We start from the raw sequence: 23,242 nt of genomic DNA on the forward strand, positions 1-23,242 counted from the left end.
AGTTAGAAAATAGAATTTAGAAGTAGCCAAAGCAATTCCTTTTCCACAAACATTGGCTATTTTACTTTTATGAATAGGTTTTTTAAATGCTCTGATGGTTTTGTCACAATGATAATCACATACAAACTGAATTAAAATTGCTTCAAGTGTTGGGGCTTCTCATGGCAAATATATTACTTTGAATTCTTGCTTTGTGTGATGTGTTCTGGGCATTATTTTGAGCTGGTTATAACATAATTTAGTTCTCACAGTTACATGTGGAAATCAGATGAGTCCTAAAGAACTTGGAAACTTGCCGCTATTTTTTGGCATTTCTGTTGGTCCTAATAAATGTATTGCTCAACTAGATTTTTTAAAGGGTTTTGCTTTTCTCACGGACCAACATGACTACTTTTTGTTTTTATGTACCTTGGAGAATACCAAATCTAGCTCTTCAGGGCAGCATCTACAACTAGAGTAAGATAATTTGCTACCAACTGAAAATGGACTTTGGATTGGACAGCTTTATCCCTGCTAACCATTTAACACTATGTTTTTTGATACTGTATATTTTGTTTTTGTCCAGTACACCTTCAAAACTAATCTCTAGTTTTGATAATGCTGCTATATTTGTCTTTTATTCTGCTAATTAGGAACCTATGTGTTTCATTTAAGGTGTTGGACAGATCTAGGTAACACCTGGAGTTTTGTTTTCAAAAATAGGAAGTAGTTACTGCTTTTTTTAAATCACAGAATCCTAGTATGTAACCTCATATCTGCAGTCCTTATCAGAGACTTATTCAGCCTGCAATCTATTATCTTGGAAATGAGTTTACAAGCTGACCTTATGACTACAATATCCAGCCTAATTTGGTTCTTGTTTTTTCCTTCCCCATACCTACATTGTGTATCGTATTTCCTAATGAATAGTTCTGCTACTATTATATGACATTTTTATTAGTCCTGTGATAAATATATTACCCAGTTGTGGATTTTGGATTTTTTTACCAAAACCACTACATTTGCTTTTTATGGATTATCTCTGTTCAAAAGATAAGCCTATAAATGGAACCTTAGATTGGGGTTTAAAATAGACAGTCATCTAGGTCAGTGTTTCCCAACCTTGGGCCTCCAGCTGTTTTTGAATTACAATTCCCATCATCCCTGACCACTGGTCTTGCTAGCTAGGGATGATGGGAGTTGTAGTCCAAAAACAGCTGGAGGCCCAAGAAACACTGATCTAGGTGAGTAAGAATCACCTTCAAGCACCAGTCAAGAAAGCTTCCAGCTGATGTGCTACAGATCACTTCCTAGGGCACTGAAGATCTGGAGAAGTTTGTGGATTTATTTCCAGGCATTCTAGATCACTGTTGTATTCTGCCTATGATCATCTGTGGAAAGTTAAATGGATAATCCATTCCAGTGCAGTTTTGCTACATATGTGTACTCTTTCACTACCAAATGTCACATGAATGCAAAATTTTGCAACTAGTTCAGAATTGGTACAACTGCATACTTTTATTTTAAGAAGTTCACCTTTGAGTACATCCCACGTATATTACAAAAACTGCCCTCTCAAGTTTAAGAGAAGTAGCAAAGCTGTCCTGATGGATTTTGCTTTCACTTTCACTGTCTCACATATAAGCATATGCATATCCTATTTTTTTTGTAACTTGTCTATTGCTGGATGATTTGCAGGAAAGCAGAAATTTAGGATATGATCAAGTGGATCCTGAAAAGGTAGCATGAGTAATTCTGATATAATACTTCCATGTGTATTCTTTCCATGGAATCATGATTTCTTTTAACCATGGTTTGTTCAAACAAGCAGACAAGCAAATTAGCCATGGATGGTTTCTCCAAAGCTTGGTTTGTTTTCCAGCTGTTCTTGCCTCATGCCCCTGTAGCTTGGCAAGTATCTACAGTAGGGTGGTCAAACAATGCATGGTTAAGCAAGACTGTTGTGTTAGGACATAACACCAAACCATAGTAAAAATAAGTGTGGTTGGTGTCTGTCTGTCTTGGGAGACAATGGAAGAGTGCACCTTCGGGAACAAAGTCAAACTGTTGGATAGTTACAGTGCCTGCTGGAACGATATGGGAAAGTCATGCATTGTTGCAGCTGGGGCAGATGAATGCAGCTTACGCAGGTGTACCATGGCATTTCTTCTTGCTGCACTGCTCCCAGCAGTTACTCCTCCTCTGGTCACTTCTGTTCATAAATAAGCAGCACAGAACCACAGCTTCACATTGTGATTTGTTACCAGAAAACAAACCATGGTCTGCTGGGCTAGGTTCAGACACTGGAACAAACCACACTGTAGCTGAACAAGCCATGAATTAGTCTAATGTATAAACCAGGCCATTGTCAACTTTAGAAACCAAATTTATGCATAATATTGTATCTAAAGGAGATTTCTGCATTAAAGTATATAAAAGCATGAATAGCTCTCAATCATTTCTTTTGCAGGACAGACATAAGTAATGTTAAAAATTTCTCTAACTTCTGTTTTCCTTGTGGATTCATCCAACCAGTCATTTTAATGAAACAGTGTGATTTCATATATTTTCTTTTAAAAATATTTTTAATTAAAACCACAAGAACAGAAGTTGGCCTTTCTGAAAATCAGTTACTACATAAATACTTCATTCAGTTGCCTAATATTAAACTAATATTAAACAAACCTAAACTGTATGTTTGTCTTTTGGTGTGTAGAAAAGCTGGGGGTCTGAAATGGTGTAAGTCTGTGTTGTGCTGCATAATTCTGTTGACATGTTTGTAACAATGGGAAAGAGGAAGGCCTCTTCCTTGCCTGATGGCAAAAAAGGTGAAACAGGAGAGCTGAAATTAGTACCGACATACTTGCTTGCTGTCCCTAGAGCTTCTGCTGCCTCTTAGAAGAGCAGCTATATCAGATAATGAAAAATAGAGGCTCACCAGCCAGTCAAGCTCCACGGTTGAAAAGGTATCAGAGGTTTGTAAATTTTAGATAATTAATAATCCAGTATTATCCACTGCTGGATAATTAATATTCAGTAGTTAATGCTGCTAATTAATATCCAGTAGTTAATACTACTAATAAGGTTAAATAGCAGTTTCCTGGCAGTGAAGATAACACTCTCCTTTTGCTAGATTTTGATGATGATTTCCTTGGCTAGATCATAGCTCTACTGCTTTGTAGAGGGGAGGGGCAGATGAAATACAAATCTGGTAATGTAAAAATAGTATTCATAACCTCAAGAGAGTGAACAGCCACAGGTGAATTGTCTAGTATTTCTCTTGACAGTTTGCCAAAAGGCTATTACCCTCTTGTTGCATATGGGGGTCTTAGAAAATACTGCAATAAATATTTGATACACAGAGCATAGAGCTGGAAGAAATTTGTTGAGAGAGAGGATTAGCAGATGTCATTCATTTTCACGCTTATAACTTGATACTACACAGTGATTTGTAATTAGAGGGTTAAGATAGATTAGCTTGAATGAAAATGAAATTCAAACTGCAGAAAGTCTATATGAGCAAGCAGGAATGAAGATGCAGCCTCATAGTGCAATAACACAAGATTTGAACTTGATATGCTATAGTGGAGGGCTATATTATTCAGTTAAATAATGTGATATATATTTATTATTTCATTTATCTACCACTCTTCATAACAATATGACAGCATGGTTTACAAATATAACCAAATACAGAACCACATCAGTCAATAAGAACAATCTTAAAATCTGCTCCAAACAACAGTGGGATAATATTTTGATTTATTATATTTATATACCACCTTTATATTCGAAGGATATCAAGGTGGTGTACATGGTTCTCCTCCTCCCCATTTCATCCTCACAACAACCCTGTGAGGTAGGCTAGGCTAAGAGATGGTGGCTGACCCAAGGTCACGTAGCGAACTTCATGGCTGACGGGGGATTCAAACCTTGCTCTCTTTCTCCCAGGTCCTAGTCCAACATTCTAACCCATTCCCTCATTGCGAGAAGCAAAGCTACAGGGAACCAGGCAGAGGGCCTTCTCGGTAGTGGCGCCTGCCCTGTGGAACGCCCTTCCATCAGATGTCAAAGAGATAAACATCTACCTGACATTCAGAAGACACTTGAAGGCAGCCCTGTTCAGGGAAGTTTTTAATGTGTGACATCTTTGTGTATTTTTGGTCTTTGTGGAAGCCGCCCAGAGTGGCTGGGGAAACCCAGCCAGATGGGGTACAAATAATGTATTATTACTTGAATAAGTGCATCTTAAGTAACAAGTGAAACTGAAATAAAAATGATACCTGACACACCTACAGAGATAGGGAGTTCCATAAAGAGGGTGCCACAGCAGAGAAGGCCCTAGCTTGGGACACTGCTCCTCAGACTTAGCCTATAGGCAGCAACACAAGAAGCCCTTGGCCAATGATCTGAATTGTCAAGCTGGCACATACCAGGCGAGGTAGTCGGTCAGGTACTTGAGCCCCAAGCCATTATTTTTAGCATCAATACTTTGAAGTCAGCTCAGTACCTAAAAGGCACACTGTGCAGATTCTGGGGAATATGACTTATTTAGCATGCCATTGAACTGAGCAGTGGTGTTGTTATTACCCTCTGGCCCCATTTACTACAGGCAAGGCCCAAAAGTTGTCCATGAGGGAATGTAACCATTGGGCAGAAAATTATTTCCCACTCCTGTCTTATGGCTTCCCATTTTTCATCTAGGAACATTAAAATTGCCTCCTTGTTGAGTCAACCTGTCCATTATATTTTTGTCCAGAATATGACCAGAATTGAATGCTGCAGTAGAAAAGCACGAGACAATTATAGTGCGAGCCATTTCCTACCATCTAGAGAATTAGTTTAGGGGCACTTAAAAGACTAAGGGTGTATTTCCTATTAACAACCTCGTCTTCTTTTGATTTGCCAATTTGTTCTTTATTGGTGTTGGATTTTTTATATATTTTTTTAAATGCAATAAGCCTTTAGAAGTTTGGGCTGACTCAGATGATTTGTGTGTGTGTGAACAGTTATGCTTTAGGTATTTTTCAGGTACCAAATATTTGTTTATGTTCTGCTCTTGTCTGTTGTTTCATGTGGTTAAATTCCCTAGAGATGATCCTCTTAAAAGCTTCTTATTTCCCTGAGAATGGAACATTTTAAAAATGTACCTTCGGTGTGTCCCTTCGGAGTGCCACATCACAGTCTGTTGGCGGGGCTGTCATTAGAAGCTGCTATGTATTTCTGTTGCTAGGAGTAACCTGAATTATTTGCCTTCCTCATGGTTGATGCTAAGTTGTTTTTGAAGTCCTTGTTTTATGGACCTCTCCTTTTGTTTCTTGGGTACTCTTGAGGTGTGTTTGGCTTTGGCAGGAACAGACCCTCACTTGTTCCCTCAAGTCCATAGTATATCACCTACGCATGCATTGCTTGCTTTACTACACTTCCCTGCCAACATGTGCTAATATTATTATTTTTTAAGAGTCACTGTTCACCCCTGCAAATTGTTCATAGAAATCTCTTAGTTCAGTTGTAGTCATGCCTGACCAGCACTGGACCTCTTGCCACATAACCTGTAGTCATTCCTCTGGCCCTTGATCTGCTCTACTGCTCTTGATTGCCTGGCCTTAATTGAGCAACAGCATCATGTCACCAGCTTAAGGCTATATATTCAGCAAACAGAAGGAGTGGAGTGTAATGTGTGTTGGCATCTTAGAAGCTTGAACCTCCCATTAACAAATGTTTTAGTTTCTCAAAATGTTATAAATTATCTCATGTATCTAGAGCATAATAACTTATTTTCTGTTAAAACATTCAGAGTGGTATACAAACGATCAAAACAAAACAAATGGTAAGTATAAAAAGCAACAGTAATAACATACCATTCTAATTAAACTAAAAATGCTCCGTAACAAAATATTCAGAAGCTTGTGGGAAAACAGAAAGGCACTTAAGCTTGGCTGCAATCCTCAGAAGGTTGTTCTAAATCTTAGTGTGAGCACATGTAGATCTTCACTAAGTACCGTAGATTTTATCTAGAGAATAACTTCCCTAACTTGATATAAAGGAATATGAAGCTAAATATGGAGGGAAAGCATGTCATAAGGTGTTCATTCATTCATTCATTCACCTGGAAAGTTAGCCCATCTAGGAGAAGGAAAACTGATCCTAAAGCCTTGCGGGGTATCTTTGGGAGAAGAAAAGTTGGAGTAAACCCTTCACAAATCTAGAGTGGAGTCCCTAAGACAGTTGGATGGTGCCTTGTATGCCTCCTTCTGGCAACTTGTGTAGCCAAGCTGGTGTCAAATGTATTGCTCTGCTTTCCTTTGGATCACATCAGTGAGGCCAAAAGGGGAATTGTATTGTTTGGGCAGCAGCCTCCATAAACACTGCTCAGACTTGCGCCCTGGGAAGGTCACTTTTGTGCTGCTAATGCAGCCGTTTGTCATCACCCCCAGAGGAGCTCTCTCTCGACAGATGGATACCAATAACAACAATATATTTTGAGTGAATATGTTGATAATGATAAATATTCTGTGCAATTTCTTAAAAAATATTCTGCACAAGTATGGAATCAATATGGTATATAGCACAAAACTTGGAAGCCTGCAAATGTGTAGGCAGTGTTTGAGGGGAGCATTTTGACAGTTGTGTGACAAGCAGAAGGGAAACAGTACAGCTTTTCCTGACATGGTGTGAAGAGATAGGGAAATGGCACCTGGCAAATGCCTCTTATGCTGCTTTTAAATGCCTAGTTTTATCGCACTCCTATCTCCCCTCTCAGTCTGTTATCCACACCCCGTGTTCTTTTCCTACTGTCCTCTGTCACGGCAAAGTGGCACTATCCATTGTCATTTATCAACCCTTTCCATATTAGTTCTTCTCAGGTCCGTAGTACCCTCACTTATCTTTTTGGAGTAATTAAAAATGAATGCAAGTGGAACTTAAAAAAAAAGAAAAGTAATTTTTTGGCCTTTAAGTCCTACTAAGCATGTGACGACTACAGCAAAGATCCTTTTAGAAAGGTAAGTGGTCTTCACACAAACTGATAAATGTAGTTTTTTTCCAGACTAATGAGGAAAACCACCCAGGGGAAAAATACTTGGCTAAAAAATTTCAGACATGAAAGTTATTTGTTTAAATTTTTGAGATAGTCAGGCATTTTATTGAGTCTACCTCCTACCTTCCTCCTTGGGTTTTTAGTTCTTAATTTATTTCTCTTGCATCTTGATAGCTTAAATACTCAAAATAATGACCATTTTCCTTATTCTGATTTGCATCATTCCTGCCAATATAAAGATGAGCTGATTGCTATGGTATGATTGACCCGTTATTTGTGAGAGCCTGAAGTATATTCACAGTGTGCCTACTGGTCTGTCATTGTTTTTTCATGTAATTACTTTGGGTTGTGTCTAGTGCTAGCCCTACTCAGTGTATACTCATTAAAACTAATGAACATGACTACCTTAGGTTCATTCATTTCAGTTGAGTCTGCACTCAAGTAGGACTAGTTCTGACTACAACTTTTTGTCTTTCATCTAAATGCATTCAAAGGATTAACCCAGATTTTCTGATGTTGATGCATAATATCTGAGTAGCAGTATTAAAGAGTCTCCAAATTGTTATGCATATTGCGGTTTTTCATACCATATGTCCATAAACAGTTTCTACACTATAGTATGATAGGTATTTTGGAACTACAAAAATGTGGGATTGTTTATTAATCAAGCATCCTATAGGACAGAATATATAACTAACCTTCAGAGTCCAGAATGAACCTGGACCTTGTATAATATTACCAGCTGTGAATATTCAGAAATTTTCTCTTATTCCTAATCAGAAAAATGTCCAAAGAGCTCATTTGGGATTTCATTATTTATCTTGGGGAATCTGAAACTGATTTTTGAAATCTGAATAAATTTGTTGCATACTACTAAAATTACTATTACTAGATACTAACACCCATGAGGAATAATGAGGAGTTTGGGGGGGGGGGAGAGAATAAAAAAAAATCCCCTCCCACTTCATGGTGCTTAAGTTTTCATGTTCAGAACACCCTTGAGTTAGCCACAAACCTCCCCTTCTTTTTGAACTTCTTGTTTAAAACGAAGTCTAGAGATGTGTACCTCACCCTATTTCTTTCCCCATCCAGTTCACCCAATTCTAATTAAACCTCCAATGCATGCTCGTGCACGCACCCATTCACACACCAGTTTGTGCTACAAAAGGGGCTACGAAACCCTAACAATTTAAAGCAGCATTGTGGAACATCTTGGGTGTGCCTGCAGAATAAGTCCACTGGCCTTTCCTCAGGCCCGCTCTCCCCCCCACAGCCCCCTGTCAGCTGGACAGTACAGCACACAGCATGGAAGAAAAGCAAGCTGCCCATGGAGGAAAAGATCACACTCCATGGGCAATTGGCAGCATTTCTGCACTGCATGTTGAGAAATTTTTAAACCCCTGAAGATGTATCCAATGTGTAAGGAAGGGTTATGGGCTGTCGGTCCACGTTTTCTTAGAGGTGTGGAGTCTTTATTGGTTAAGCAGAGAACTCTTTTCCTCTTAGCACAAAAAGAAACTGAGAAAGTGTGAAAAATGTCCATAAATATGTTTGCCGTTTTCTTTAACATTTTTGAAAGAGGATTGTGATAAATGTGCTTACATAAATGGGATTTTTGTGGAGGAGGGAATTCACAGGTACCCATTTGTAATGACCTGCAAGGCTTTTGTACCTGGGTCAAAACAGTCTAACAGGCATCTGTCACATCATGGTGCTTGCTCTTGACTAATGTTCTCTATTAATGAAAATGAAGAAACACAATTGGCAGATCATTCAGGTATGGGTAAGAACTGTCACTCAGATTGAAAATAATTGCATCCACAGTAGAGATCGCAATAATAGTTTCCAGAAGTCTTTGTTTAAAAACAGAAATGTGTTTCTTTCCTTACTGCCAAAGAACAACACCACCAAGAGCAAGAGTTCTCTGGCCTCCTCCTAATTTCACCTTTCAGAATCCAGGTTCAGATGTACGGATGCAATAGCAAATTAATTTAAAGAGAATATGATTCCATCCCAGTCTTTTGATTTTCAATTGAAACATACAACTGTTTATGTGGCAGCAATATGGTAAACCCATTACCACTTGATAAATTTTGTGCTGCAACTAGTCTTGTGGGTGCTTTGGCACATGGGTGTAGAATTGAATCCAGTTTGTGGGCCTGTCCTTTACCTCCCCTTCCATTCCAGATCAAGTTTAAAAGGTGGGTGTGGCTCACGTCTCCTATCTTCTTGTAATGACTTCACTAAGCTAGCCAGGACAATTTGTATGCCTGTCCCACACCAGGTGTCCTATCTGACGTCAGGTGTACAGCAGATGGGCATAGCTTGGCCAAATCAACCTAGCGGGTCAAATAGGTGGGCCTATTGAAGCCTGTGGACTTGAGGTTCCCCCACTGCTGCTTTAGTTTTTTTTTTTTAAAAAATATTTTTATTAATTTTACAGAATAAGAAAAAGAACAAAAAATAAAATACAAGAGTTTCATAAATCATATTTCTTTTACAGAATCTTTTGGACTTCCCCACATCATCCCGAATCTGCATTATTTATAATACCAACTTCAGCATTTTGTTATCTTATTTCATCACTTATTGTATCTTTCATTTTGTCATATTACCCATTTCAGTATATTTGTAACCCAATGTTCATAATACAAAGTCTTCAGCTATTTATTATCTTATTTCATTACTTATTGTATCTTTCAATTCATCATGTTACCAAAGTCAAAATTATTATAACCATGATCTTATGTATTGTGATTAAAACATAATGCAATAAAAATTTTTCTTAATTTCACCTCTATCTTCTTGTGCCTTAGTTTTCATTTCACCTGATTACCATTGCTGGGGCTAATATTTCCTAAAAAGTGCATTTTCTTAACATTCATACAACTTATAATATTTTTGCAAATAGTCCTTAAATTTTTTCCAGTCCTCTTCCATTGTTTCTTCTCCCAAGTCTCGGATTCTGCCAGTCATTTCCGCCAATTCCATATAGTCCATCAACTGCGTCTGCCATTCCTCCAGTGTGGGTAAATCTTGTGTCTTCCAACACTTTGCGATGAGAATTCTTGCTGCTGTTGTAGCATACATAAAAAAAGTTCTATCCTCCTTTAACACATTCTGGTCTACAATGCCCAGAAGGAAGGCCTCCGGTTTCTTAGGCAAGGTATATCTAAATACCTTTTTTAACTCATTATAGATCATTTCCCAAAAGGCCTTCACTTTCGGACATGTCCACCAGAGATGAAAGAACGTCCCTTCCGCCTCTTTACACTTCCAGCATTTATTGTCAGACATGTGATATATCTTAGCAAGCTTGACTGGGGTCATGTACCACCGGTATATCATTTTCATAATATTTTCTTTCAGGGCACTACATGCCGTGAATTTCAATCCGGTGGTCCATAGCCTTTCCCAGTCCTCAAACATAATGTTATGTCCAATATCCTGTGCCCACTTTATCATGGCGGATTTGACTGTCTCATCCTGTGTATTCCATTTAAGCAGCAAGTTATACATTCTTGAAAGTAATTTGTCTTTAGGTTCTAACAATTCTGTCTCTAATTTCGATTTTTCCACCTGAAACCCAACCTTTTTATCTGTTTTGAAAATTTCCCGAATTTGAGCATAATGCAACCAGTCTCGCACCTTGCTTTTTACACTTTCAAAACTCTGCAGCTTCCAATTGTCACCATCTTTTTCAATTAATTCCCAATATTTTGGCCAGTAGGCCTCCATATTAAGTCTCTTACGTGCCTTGGCCTCCGCCGGTGAAAGCCACCTTGGTGTTTTGCTCTCCAATAAGTCTTTATATTTTGTCCAGACCATAAAAATTGCTCTTCTAACAATATGGTTTTTGAACATTTTATGAACTTTAACCTTGTCATACCACAAATACGCATGCCACCCAAAAGCGTTATCAAACCCTTCCAGATCTAGGACATCGGTGTTCTCTAACAAAAACCAATCTTTCATCCAGCAGAAGGCTGTAGATTCATAATATAACCTCAAGTCTGGCAGGGCAAATCCCCCCCTTTCTTTCGCATCTGTTAGTATTTTAAACTTAATTCGGGGCTTTTTGCCCTGCCAAACGAACTTAGAGATATCCTTCTGCCACTTTCCAAAACATACCACTTTGTCCACAATCTGCAGGGTCTGAAACAAGAATAACATTTTCGGCAAAACATTCATCTTTATAGCTGCTATTCGGCCTAACAAGGAAAGTTTTAATCTTGTCCAAATTTCCAAATCCCTTTTAATTTCTGACCAACATTTCTCATAGTTGTCCTTAAACAAATTCAAGTTTTTAGAAGTCAGGTACACCCCTAGGTATTTTACCTTTTTAACCACATTTAATCCTGTCTCTTTCAAAAACTCATCTGCTTCTGTAGACGTTAGGTTCTTTGCTAAGACCTTAGTCTTTTGCTTATTCAACTTAAATCCCGCCACCCGACCATAATCAGAAATTAAATCCAAAACTCTTTTTGTACTAGGAACTGGCTCCTGTAATGTTAATACCAAATCATCTGCAAATGCTTTCAATTTGTATTGTTTCACTCCAACCTCAATGCCCCGAACTGACCGGTCCCTTCTAATCATGTTCAAAAGCACCTCCAGGACCGAGATAAACAATAATGGGGATAGAGGGCACCCTTGTCGTGTCCCTTTTTCAATATTGAATTCCTCCGTCACCACATTGTTTACTATCAATTTAGCTTTTTGATCTGAATATATTGCTTCTATACCATTTTCAAACCCCCGTCCCACTCCCATCCCTTCCAAATTTTTCTTCATGAACATCCAAGAAATGTTGTCAAAGGCTTTCTCCGCATCAATAAAAATTATTATTATTTTTTTTTTATAATAGTTTTTATTAAGTTTTCACAACATAAACATAACAACATAAACATAACAAGAAAAAATAACAATACAACATAGAAAAAGAAAAAACACAGATCATACAAACTTGAAGACTTCCCCATACCTCTCCTGTTCTGCACCCTTATTTCACAATTCTCTCTAGCAACCCTTCAGTCAATTTTTACATATCACCTCCTTAAAACTTCTTCCCTATGGTTTATAGTTTACAGCTGTAAATCTTTATTTCTTACCCCTCGACATCTTTTCAGTCCTTAATTTGACAACAATTCTCAAGATACACTTTAAATTTCTTCCAGTCCTCCTCCACCGCCTCCTTCCTCTGGTCACGGATTCTGCCGGTCATCTCTGCCAGTCCCATATATTCAATCACCTTCGTTTGCCATTCTTCCAGAGTGGGTAGTTCTTGCAACTTCCAATACTTTGCTAGTAGTATTCTTGCTGCTGTAGTGGCGTACATAAAAAAAGTCCTATCCTTCTTTGGTACCAATTGGCCCACCATACCCAAGAGAAAGGCCTCTGGTTTCTTAGAAAATGTCCACTTAAGGACTTTCTTAATTTCATTATAGATCATTTCCCAGTAGGCCTTAATCTTTGGGCAGGTCCACCAAAGGTGATAAAATGTTCCTTCAGACTCTTTACACTTCCAACATTTATTGTCAGGCAGATGATAGATCTTAGCCAGCTTGACTGGGGTCATGTACCACCTATAGATCATTTTCATTATGTTTTCTTTCAAGGCAGAACATGCCGTAAATTTCATACCGGTGGTCCATAACTGTTCCCAGTCAGCATCAATAAAAATTAGCACCGCTCTAGTGTTAATATTTGTTTGTAAGAGTTCCAAAATGTCAATAATGTTTCTCGTGTTGTCAAACAAATGCCTACCCGGGAGAAAGCCTGCTTGATCTTTATGAATCACTTCGTTCAATACTTTTTTAAATCTATTAGCCAAAATATCTGCAAAAATTTTGTAATCCACATTTAGGAGTGAGATGGGACGGTAGTTCTTAAGTTGAGTCTTTTCAGTTTCTGTTTTAGGAATCAATGTGATGAAAGCTTCTTTCCACGTTTCTGGTGCCTTCTTACCCTCCATGATCTGGTTACATACCTCCATCAAGGGTTGTATCAAATAGTCCTTCAAAGCCTTATAATATTTGGAGGTAAGTCCATCAGGGCCTGGAGATTTGCCTAGTTGGAGGTTCTGTATGGCACTCTCAATTTCCTGCTGTGAAACTTTAACATTCAGGATTGTTCTCATTTCCTGGGAAATTTTTTGTAATCCGTTAGTTTTGATAAATTGATCCATCTCAGATTCTTTCTGCGGCCCTTGTGCATAAAGATCTTTGAAATATCTCTGGAAACATTTCCTAATTTCTTCAGGCTTCTGAACCATTCTCCCTTCAATCTCTAGATTTGTAACTGTATTTAGTTTTTGTCTTTTTTTCAACTGCCATGCTAGCAGTTTCCCACACTTGTTAGCTGATTCGAAGGATCTTTGTCTCATTTGTTTAATTTTCCACTCCACTTCTTGATTTATCAGTTTCATGTATTGGGCCTGGAAAAATTTCACTTCTCTCAGCACTTCCTTAGACTTGGGCCTGGATCTTAATTTCCTTTCACCTTCACTTATTCTCTCCAGTATCTTCTGCTTCTTTTCATTCCAGAGTCTTTTCTTTACAGTGTTTTGTTGTATTAGAAACCCTCTCATGACCGCTTTACTTGCGTCCCAGATTGTTCTTTTTTCCACCGTAGTGTTTAGATTTATCTCAAAGTAGTCTTTCAAAGTTTTTTGGGCCTTCTTCACAATCTCCTGATCTCTAAATAAAGTGTCATTCATTTTCCATCGGAAGGATCCGGTTATGTTTAGTCTCAATTCCATTTTCAAAGCATTATGGTCGGAGCAAGTTTTTGGGCAAATTTCCACTTTTCTAGTTTTAGGTGCCAGTCCTTTAGTTGTCCATATTTGGTCGATTCGTGTCCATGACAGATGAGCTTCAGAAAAGAAAGTTCCTTCTTTTCCTAGGGGGTTCTTGACTCTCCATATATCAATCAAATCCATATTGTCTGTCATTTCAAAAAAAGTTTTAGGTAGTCTGCCTTCTTTAGTTATATTTGCACTCTGCGACTTATCCATATTTACAGAGACAACCCCATTCATATCTCCCAACATAATAATGTTGTTATAGTCTAGATAGTCCAGTAAAGTCTCATGCAGCTTCTTAAAAAATTCCGATTTTCCATCATTTGGTGCATAGATTCCTAATATCAAAAATTTTTCTCCATGTGTATAAATTTCAATAGCCAAGATTCTGCCTTGTTCATCTTTAAATAAAAATTTCGGTGTCAGGCTCTCCTTTGCATATATCACTACCCCTCTTTTCTTAACTCTGTCCGAAGAAATAAATTCTTGGCCTAGCCTTTTGTTAATTAGCACTTTCCGATGGAGCCTTGTCACATGTGTTTCTTGCAGGCAAATAATGTCCAATTGTTCTTTCTTCAAAATGTGGAATACTTTCCTTCTTTTTTCTGGAGAATTTCCGCCATTTATATTCCAACTAAGAAGTTGCAGAGACATCCTGAATCAGTTTATAGACCTTACAATGGGGTGTCTAGTTCCCCCGTTCCCAGCAGTGGCAGTGATGGTCCAGCTCCAGGCTGTTTGGTTTCTGGTAGTGGAGGTGGCCAAGACGCAACTGCTCCTTTCTGGAGGTCTTCCCCGTTGTCGTGAAGAAACTTCTGCTGGTCCTCTGGTGTTCTGATTCTTATTTTCCTTCCTTTATAGCTAAATGATAATCCTTGCGGGAACTCCCACCTATAAGGGATTGTGTTGTTTCTCAACAGCTTTGCCAGTTCTATGTATGAGGCTCTAAGATCCAATAACAATTTGGGTATATCTCTGTAAATTTCAGCCTTTTTACCTTCTATCTCTAGAGATTTTTTGAAATGTAGGCCTAGTATCTTGTCTCTTTCTTCTCTTGATCTCAAAATAACCAAGCAGTCTCTGGACTTGTCTTTCTTCACCGATCTGCCCAGTCTAAATGCAGTCACGATTTTAAAGTCTTTATCCTCTTCTATTCCCCAAAATTTGGAGAATAAAAGTGTCAAAAATCCCTCCAAGTTGCCTTCCTCCAATTCTGGGACAGCTCTCAACCTAAGGTTATTCTCCTTGTTTCTCAATTCCACCATCGACAGGTAGGCCTGTTGTTCCCCTACCTGTCTTTGCAGAGGCTTGATTTCACCTTTAATCTCATCAACTTTTTTACTTGCTTGCTCCGCTTTTTGATAGGCTTCCACAGCTAATTTATGATTTTCAGCTGTAGCTCCTTGTAAGTTCTCAATTGCCTGTGTATTCTGAGAGACCTTTTCAGATAATGCACCAATAGTAGATGTTGCTTGGTCTATTTTTAGTGATTGGTTGTCCACTTTTTGATTTAGAATTGCTAATTGTTCTAAAATTTGTTTCAAAACTGTGTCAGATCCTCCTGTTGCCATGTCCTCTTCAGCAGGCTGTTCGGCCTCCACCTCCTGTGCTGTCAGGACGGTTGGAACAGATGATCTACGATGATGAGCTAAAGTTGTTTGGACAAGTTGCACAGGCTTCCTTTCTTTTTCTTTTTCTTTTTCTCTTTCTTTAGCTTTGGCTGCTCTTGTTTTCCCTGTGCCACTCATTCCACACCTGCCTCTTGTTCAAGGTCAAGTTATCCTTTATTCCATGAGAAATCAAGTCCAGAGTACAAACAATTAAACCACAAAAATTCCAAACAAAGTATGTTTCCCAGGCCTCTGTAACTCCACAATCCTCTAGGGGGAGTATCTTAAAGTTTCAGGGAAGGAGAGGATTTTTCCGCCATTTAAAGTTTCTGTAATCTCTTTTTTAATTTGTAATTCCAAGACAAAAGGAAGGTTCGCAGAGTCCTCTACTTTTTAAAGTAAAGCCGCTAGGAGCCAGAGTGGTAATTGCAACAGTGTTTTAAACATTTAAAGTCTCAATATAAGTAGCAACTTAAAATCTTGTTACTATATTCCGCAGTTTGACAGCTCAGTTACGCACTGACAGCCCGACGACTTGCGTTCTTGAAACAAAGTCCCGAATACAAGTCCCATAGGCAGAAATAAGATCTCTCTTGGTCTTTTAAATAAGAAGACTGCAAATTCTGTAAATGCACAATAGTTCCACTTTACAAAGTTCCCATTAAACGCCTCAGCGCTCCTCTATGCCTATGCTTTGATCTTGTAAGCAGTATCGGGAGACGGACTTCCTTTTACTCGTCTCCCGTTTTCAAACCCGGAAAAAAGATATTTTGAGTCCAAATTGTAGTTCACTTTACTCACGGGTATGTTACTTGCCAAATTGATGTTCACAGGAAGAAAGGTCGGCGCTCATCAGCAGCAGCCGCGCGGCTTCGCCTCCCGCAGAAAGAGCGATGAACTCACAGCGCCGCTCCCCCTTTCGCGCTCCGGAGCCCCTTACGGGGTCCCTTCAACACTTCTGGGGGAGTTCCTGGCGCCCGCCGAGTCCCACGGCCACGGGCTCCCTCTGCCCGTGGTTTTTCCTAACGGGTCGTCGCTATGCCGCAGCGAACGACCCTTTCCTGCGGAGCCCCTCTTCAGAGAGTGAAGAGGACCGCCATCGCTGTTTCGCGCCGCCTCCGGAAGTCCCACTGCTGCTTTAGTAGGTCCTCATTACATGTTGAGTTCCTTATGTTCCAGCTCAACTCTTCTTCTATCTGAGCTTTCCAACAGGTGGTATGAGAGATGTCAGTGAACTCACAAAGCTAATCACTGCCAGAAATTAGGAAAGACCACTTGAGGCAGTTTCACTTCATCTCCAACATCTTGTTTAAAATGTTCACATGAAACATCCCTTAGTATTGAACAGCAATATTGTAGAAAGAGCTTAATTTGGTGTGGGGGGGGAGGGCCATGTGTAATGCTTATTTTGCATCGCTTTGTCCTGCTTAGCTGTCACTGCCATGAGTAAGTCCTGATAACATGTATTTTCTCTACTGCAGCTTGAAATGGCAACATTGGACTATGTTAATTCACTGGGTCTTTGCTTTGTGTATTCTCACATACAAACTGGGAAAGACTGCAAAAGGCTTAGAGATTAAATTTGATCACTTGGAGGGTTTGGCCTCCCTGGATTAACCACCTATTTTATATTGCAGGCAGCAAAGGTGCAGCTGTAATTCAGGCACACTTGGCTAGTTCCAAAAGACTGTTTTTGTTTGCTATTCTTTGTGTATGCCTTTGCAAGCTAAGCTGTGTCTCGTGATACTCTTCTATATCCCTGCTTTTGTTTAATTTTGTACTGTAGAGGAGTGTGTGTGTTATGGTTGTATTGGTGCTGCTGTTTCTTGTTTTTGAATGCTAGCTCTGGTGTCTTTCCAGTTAAGCTCTGTGTACCTTTTGTCTTTGAAAATCAATGGAGAGCAAATAAAAAAGAACTAGTTTTCAGTGGTACCTTTTGCACAAAAACCCTTTTATGTTTGCTAGTGAAGAGGTGGTTTCTCGGGATGCCAGACTTTGCATACAAGAAATGGCTTGGGCTCTTATTAAGCTTTAGTTGCTTTTTTTTTTTTTTTGTATTTCTTTTGAAAATTATAGATACCCACCATTGCCCCTTAACTCCGCGAAGTCAGAAACCAGATTCATTTCAATGTTCTCTCATGCTATAGAATATGGAAAAAGTAGTGTCTGCAAAGTGGATTTTTGACAAGATAGCAGACAAGGACGCTTGATAAAATGTGAATATTTTATTTGCACAATTTTGCATTGCCCTGTAAATAGGTTGACCATTCAGAGATAAGCAGAATAGAGGAGAAGGCTGGAGGGACTAAAATGTTATGCAAATCATGAATATGCAGATTGGACATAGAAAGTTAACATGAAGGACAGAAGTATAAAACACTTAGACTTTGTTCATACAACACTTTAAACCGTACTTCAACTAAATGTTGCTTTAAATGTGAACACACAGCATGTGCTGGTGCATGCTGCTAAAATCACAGACCATTTGCTCTTCTTCTACCCACCATGTGGGAAGGAGAGTAGAATGCTTGACTGTGTAGTCTATAAAAGCACAGGTTTGTCTTAATCCAGTAGGAAGGAATGATTTCCGTAGCTCAAATATCCAGATAAGAACACCAGCTGATGTGGGACTGGCTGGTAAGAAGAGTTCTAACACTCTAGTTTTGCTTAAGTATCTGCAAACAAAAGGATGACATGAGAATAAATGAGGTTCTAGTATTTTAAGAAGCTTTTAAATGGTGTTCTGACTTTTCTCATATATTTGTCTGTCTTGCTTGCAACTCATGTTTAGCAGAGAACAGTACATCTTGCCTAAGATGTGAGGAAATGTGCTGAGCTTAGGAGATATTTGCTGAAGTGCTGCTCTGGAGCATTTGGGGGTTTTCTGTACAGGCCTCATAATGGCCTCAGCTACACTTACCTGTAAGGGTAGTACAGCTACTGCAGATAGAATTACCTTTTTCTCTCACTGCTGAATTTTCTTTTTTCAAACTGTTCATCATAGTGATACTTTCATCTTATAATAGAGCAGTAAGCCACGGCAGGGTGTACATTGCTCATTTTCTGCACGCCTCAGGTATCTTCAATTGCCTGGGAGAGTTTCTGGCAGCTTCTTAATGTGCACCCTGGCATGGATTGGTGCAATTGCTTTGGCTTGTTAATTTTACATTCATTTGTTCATCATAGTCATTTAATAATCATATGTGCCTTTGGAAGATCAGGGCAACATGGGGAAAATTCAGTGAAAACTGAAATGAAAAATACTTGTCAGAGATTTGAGCTGCCTCTTCACTATTTTTGCTGTGTTTATTGCTTGAAAGTCATATATACAGTCATATATTGTTTGAATGGGTGAGCTGCTGTGGAATCATGGACTCACCCCAATCTACATAGATGTACAATTGCATGATCAAGCTTAGGAAAATAGGTTTGCCAGAGGAGTCACCTGTGCACAGCCCTGATTGGCTGGTGCTTGCAATATTGCAAACCAATTTCCTGTTTTGGAATTTTGTCCCATTGCTACCTGGTAACATGATTCTCTTTCTATTGTGTTTCAGAGAACCAGATCCCATCTGGCTTTCCAACCATAGACATGGGTCCACAGCTCAAGGTAGTAGAGAAGGCCCGCACTGCTACAATGCTCTGTGCTGCCAGCGGTAACCCTGACCCTGAAATATCCTGGTTCAAAGACTTTCTTCCTGTGGACACAGCCACTAGCAATGGCAGAATCAAACAGCTCCGTTCAGGTAAAACAATAAAGTCTTCTCATTTCCTGAGCCGACTCCACCCCAAATCTTTCTCTACAGGAAGCAACTGTACCTAGATTGTGGGGTTCACTTTTTCACCCAACGTCTGCTACGTTTAAAACATTGTGTGATATGAAGAAAGGTTTGGGATTTGGGTGAGAGAGTAGATTTCAATAGTTACGATATTTGTCCTTGTTAACTGAAGAAGCAGAGCCTTTTGAACATGCTTTATTGTGTCCCATGAGCAAAGGAGATTTCTTATCCATGACCCGGTAGCATATTGGATCAGAAATATATCACTCCAATTCCAATATAGGTTCCTGCTTTCAGGATAGTAAAACACATGTCACTAGTTGTTCCACTTAGACCAACAGTCTGACAAAAAGCATTTGATTCATTAATAGTTACTCAGTTGGGCCAAAGACAGAAGCTCTTAGCCAGTTTCCAAAATGTGGAAAATCTGGATTTCTAAAATGCACAGGACATTCTTGAACAGAAATCTTCCCTGCTGCAGAAATTTTCCACATTAAATGAGAAAATTATAAGAATGAAGGTTGGGGAATGATGGGAGGTAGCCTACTCACCCAGCTGCCTCCCTCATGAATTTATGTTAACCTAATGGCAACTCTGAAGAGGGCTGCTTAAAACATTTCAGTGGCTTCATACGTTCTACAATTCTGCCTCTTTTGGTAACAGGGAAACTCTTCATATAGCCATCGTGCCAGAGCACAGTGTGGATAGGAAGTGAGGATAGTCCTTTTGAGGGAGAGAGAGAGACTGTGATTGGGATATCTGCCCCAGTCTAATGAGCATACATGCCCATTAGCTGGCCTCTGATAACTACTTGTATGCAAAACTACTACCCCCTGCAAGCAATGTAACTCATGTGTGGTAGTGGTCGTGGCTCTTAAATTGATATATATCAGATTCTGCAGAAATGAGTTTATAATTAGCTCCTTGCTGACACCTGTGAGACCTCAGTCTTGCAGTAGGCTCCCCCGCATATAGAGCAGTGAGCACTAATTACACTGATAAATTTACAGTTTATATAATTTCACAGTGACCTTTAGCGTAATCTCAATATGTTTGTGCTGAAAGAAAATATCACCCTCGTTAATTTAACTTGAAAGGCACTAAGCAGGCAGCATTAGGGAAGTGCATCCATGGATACTTGCTCTTCATACTTACTAAATCAGCATCCTCATCTAGGAGGATTGCAGATGAGCTGGGCAACCCTTAGGCACATGCTGGGCTCTCAACAACATTCACATCATGTGCACTCGCCTGCTGCTGAGCAAGCTTCAGGGAGGAAAAACCTGAGTTTAAAAACAAAACGTGTTCAGCACTACCGTCACGTCCAAAGTTTATTTTGTTTTTCTTCATTGTAAGCAGTGTCTCAACTGAATTTCACCAGGGATTCGGAGTCCCCAGTTGTAGAAGACACTTGAATTTCCGGGAGGAGGGTAGAAATCAATGAGTAGCATATCTGCAGGCCTGAGAGAAAATTGATTAAGCTGTATGGAAGTAAATGAGGTTTATAGACTTGCATATAGTGAGCTCAAAAAAGAGGTTTAAGGTCTTTATTGGTAGGAACATTGGAAGAGCTCACAAAGCAACATTAGTATATGCCGCTGATCCAAATTGCCTCTACTCAATGAAGCTTCCTTTCCAGCAAGTGTGTAGAGGACTATTGTAACAAAGTATTTCATTTTCATAATCAAAAGAGGGAACTTTATAAGTCTGCAGTTCATAGGGTTCTGAAACTGCATAGAACAGATAATGACCCAATTCACATGTAGCACTAAGCCAAACAGAAGCTTGGCATGGAGGAGTCAAATCTCAAACTTATGTACAGATGTAATGCTAAGCTAAATCGTGGTTAATGCCTGGGCCATTTAGCAGCACCAGGGGAGGAATGCTGCATTGCAGTCTTCATTCTGGGAACCTGCATGTTTGCTTTCTCATGCCAAGTTATGGTTTGGCTTTGCACGGCATGTGAACTGGGCCGTTCTATTGGTCAGCTGCTGAAGACTTGGGCCCTTCCAAACACTCTCTATTTCTGTGTAATATTTTCCCAGTATTCAGACTGCAGTATATCTCTGAACAAATGCAGCTGTTTTCCCACCAGAATCTATAAGATGTACTGTGCCATGTCGAATGGGATTGTCTGAGTGTCATGACCACCAGTTGGATAGGCCCTGTGACACCACTGGTCTGAGAAGCTGAGGCAAATAGCGTTGAAAGGAGTTGGATTTCTAGGCCCTATTGACGAATTAAAAAATGACAAGTCCCTGGGTCTGGGTGACATCCACATGAGAGTTCTTAAATAATTCAAAATATTTAACTTCTCCCTAAGATTAGACTGCATATCTGAGAAATTGAAAGCGGCCAATGTAACACCAATTTTTAAACAGCGATTGGGGCGGGAGGAGGAATCCAGGAAGTTACAAGTCCATTAGTTTGTTCTGGGAAAGCATTCTTAAAAAATAGAATTAGCAAGCATATTGAAGAGCAAGTATTGCTGCTGAAGAACCACCATAGCTTTTCCAAGAGTAAGTCCTGTCTCGGTGTCTCAATAACCTTTTAGCATGTAAATAGAGGTGATCCAGTAGACATTGTGTACTCCAGCTTTCAAAAAGCCTTTGACAGAGTACCACACCAAAGACTCCCGAGTAAGCTCAGCAGGCATGGAATAAGAGCAAAGGTCTCTTATGGATCAGGAACTGTTTCAGAAACAGGGAACAGAAAGTTAGAATGGAGATCCCTTCCAATGGAGGAATGTTGGAAGTAGAATTTCTCAAGGATTGATGTTGGGGCCTTCTCCCTTTGACTTGCACAGAGTTAAGAGGGTGAGTTGTGAGGTGGCAAAGTTTGTTAATGATACCAAATCGTTCAGTGTGTTTAAAACAAAAAAAGGATTGTAAGGTGCTCCAGAAGGATCTCTCCAAATTGGGTGAGTGTGCATAAAATGGCAAATAGAATTCAATGTAAGGAAGTGTTAAGTGATGCACACTGAGGCAAAAAAAAATCGTGAATTGGTGGTGACTCACTAGAAATGAGATTTTGGGGTCACAGCGGATAACTTGATGAAGTTGTTGACCTGGTGAGCAGCAACTGTGAAAAGTGCAGATTCCATGCTAGGGATCATTAGGAAAGGAATTTAAAATAAAACTGCTGATATCATAATGCTGTTATACAAATCTATGGTGCAACTGCATTTGGAATACTGTGTACGCTTGTGGTTGACTCTCCTCAAAAAGGATATTGTGGAGTTCAAAAAGGTTCAGAAAGGGAAAGCCAAAATGATCAAGAGGTTTCAGCAACTCCCCCATGAGAAGTTTACAATACAAGTTGAGTGACAGGGACATGGTAGAGGTGTGTAAGATTATTCATAGTGTGGAGAAATTGGATAGGGAGACATTCTTCTCCCACTTTCATAATAATTTGGGCCCATCCAATGAAGCTAAATGTTGGAGGATTCAGGACAGACATATAAAAGAAAGTACTTCTTCACACAGGTATATAATCAGCTGAAATAAAATTAACTAATTTATTATTAACTATGGCTATTTGCAGTTTAGTAGCGCTGCAGAGAGCTTGCTGGGGAGACCATGCATTAAAAAGGGACTCAAAAATAACTTAAACAAGGTTTTAATAACAAAAGCAAAAACTCCTTATACACTAAATACATCAACAACAAACCAGAGCCAACCACCAACCCATCCCCCAGGGTAATGAGGGAGCTAGGTGCTGCTCCTTATATACTATGCCCAAATGCTGACACAGCTTAATTAACACAACCTAGTAGCACCTGCTATGTTTCCCAGCTGTAAGACTGGGTCTCGTTATTTGCCTTGGCCCTGGCCCTTAAAGACATACACAACTTGTGAAGCAATAATGAACCTTCACATTTTAAAGTGATCATTCAACAATCTACACCACCAAAATGTAGTTGTAGTTACCACTGTGGGTGGCTTTAAAAAGAGGATTAGGAATAAATTTATCAGTGGCTACTAGTGCCTTGATGTCTATGTACTATCTCTGCTGTCAGAGGCAGTATTGAGGT

The 23,242-nt window shown here is 39.4% G+C and overlaps 1 protein-coding gene across 12 annotated transcripts in view; it reads left to right on the plus strand.

Moving 5' to 3' along the window:
• The window catches only part of PTPRF (protein tyrosine phosphatase receptor type F), a 523,498-nt gene that overhangs the window by 392,329 nt on the left and 107,927 nt on the right, over positions 1–23,242 (plus strand). For all 12 annotated transcript variants that reach the window (XM_081865454.1, XM_081865450.1, XM_081865456.1 and 9 more), the window contains exon 6: positions 18,988–19,176. In XM_081865454.1, the coding sequence (XP_081721580.1) occupies positions 18,988–19,176 (189 nt within the window). The remainder of the gene's footprint in view (positions 1–18,987; positions 19,177–23,242) is intronic.

Source organism: Podarcis erhardii, assembly GCF_964252035.2.
Source record: "Podarcis erhardii genome assembly, chromosome: 6".
Classification (NCBI taxonomy): Eukaryota; Metazoa; Chordata; class Lepidosauria; order Squamata; family Lacertidae; genus Podarcis; species Podarcis erhardii.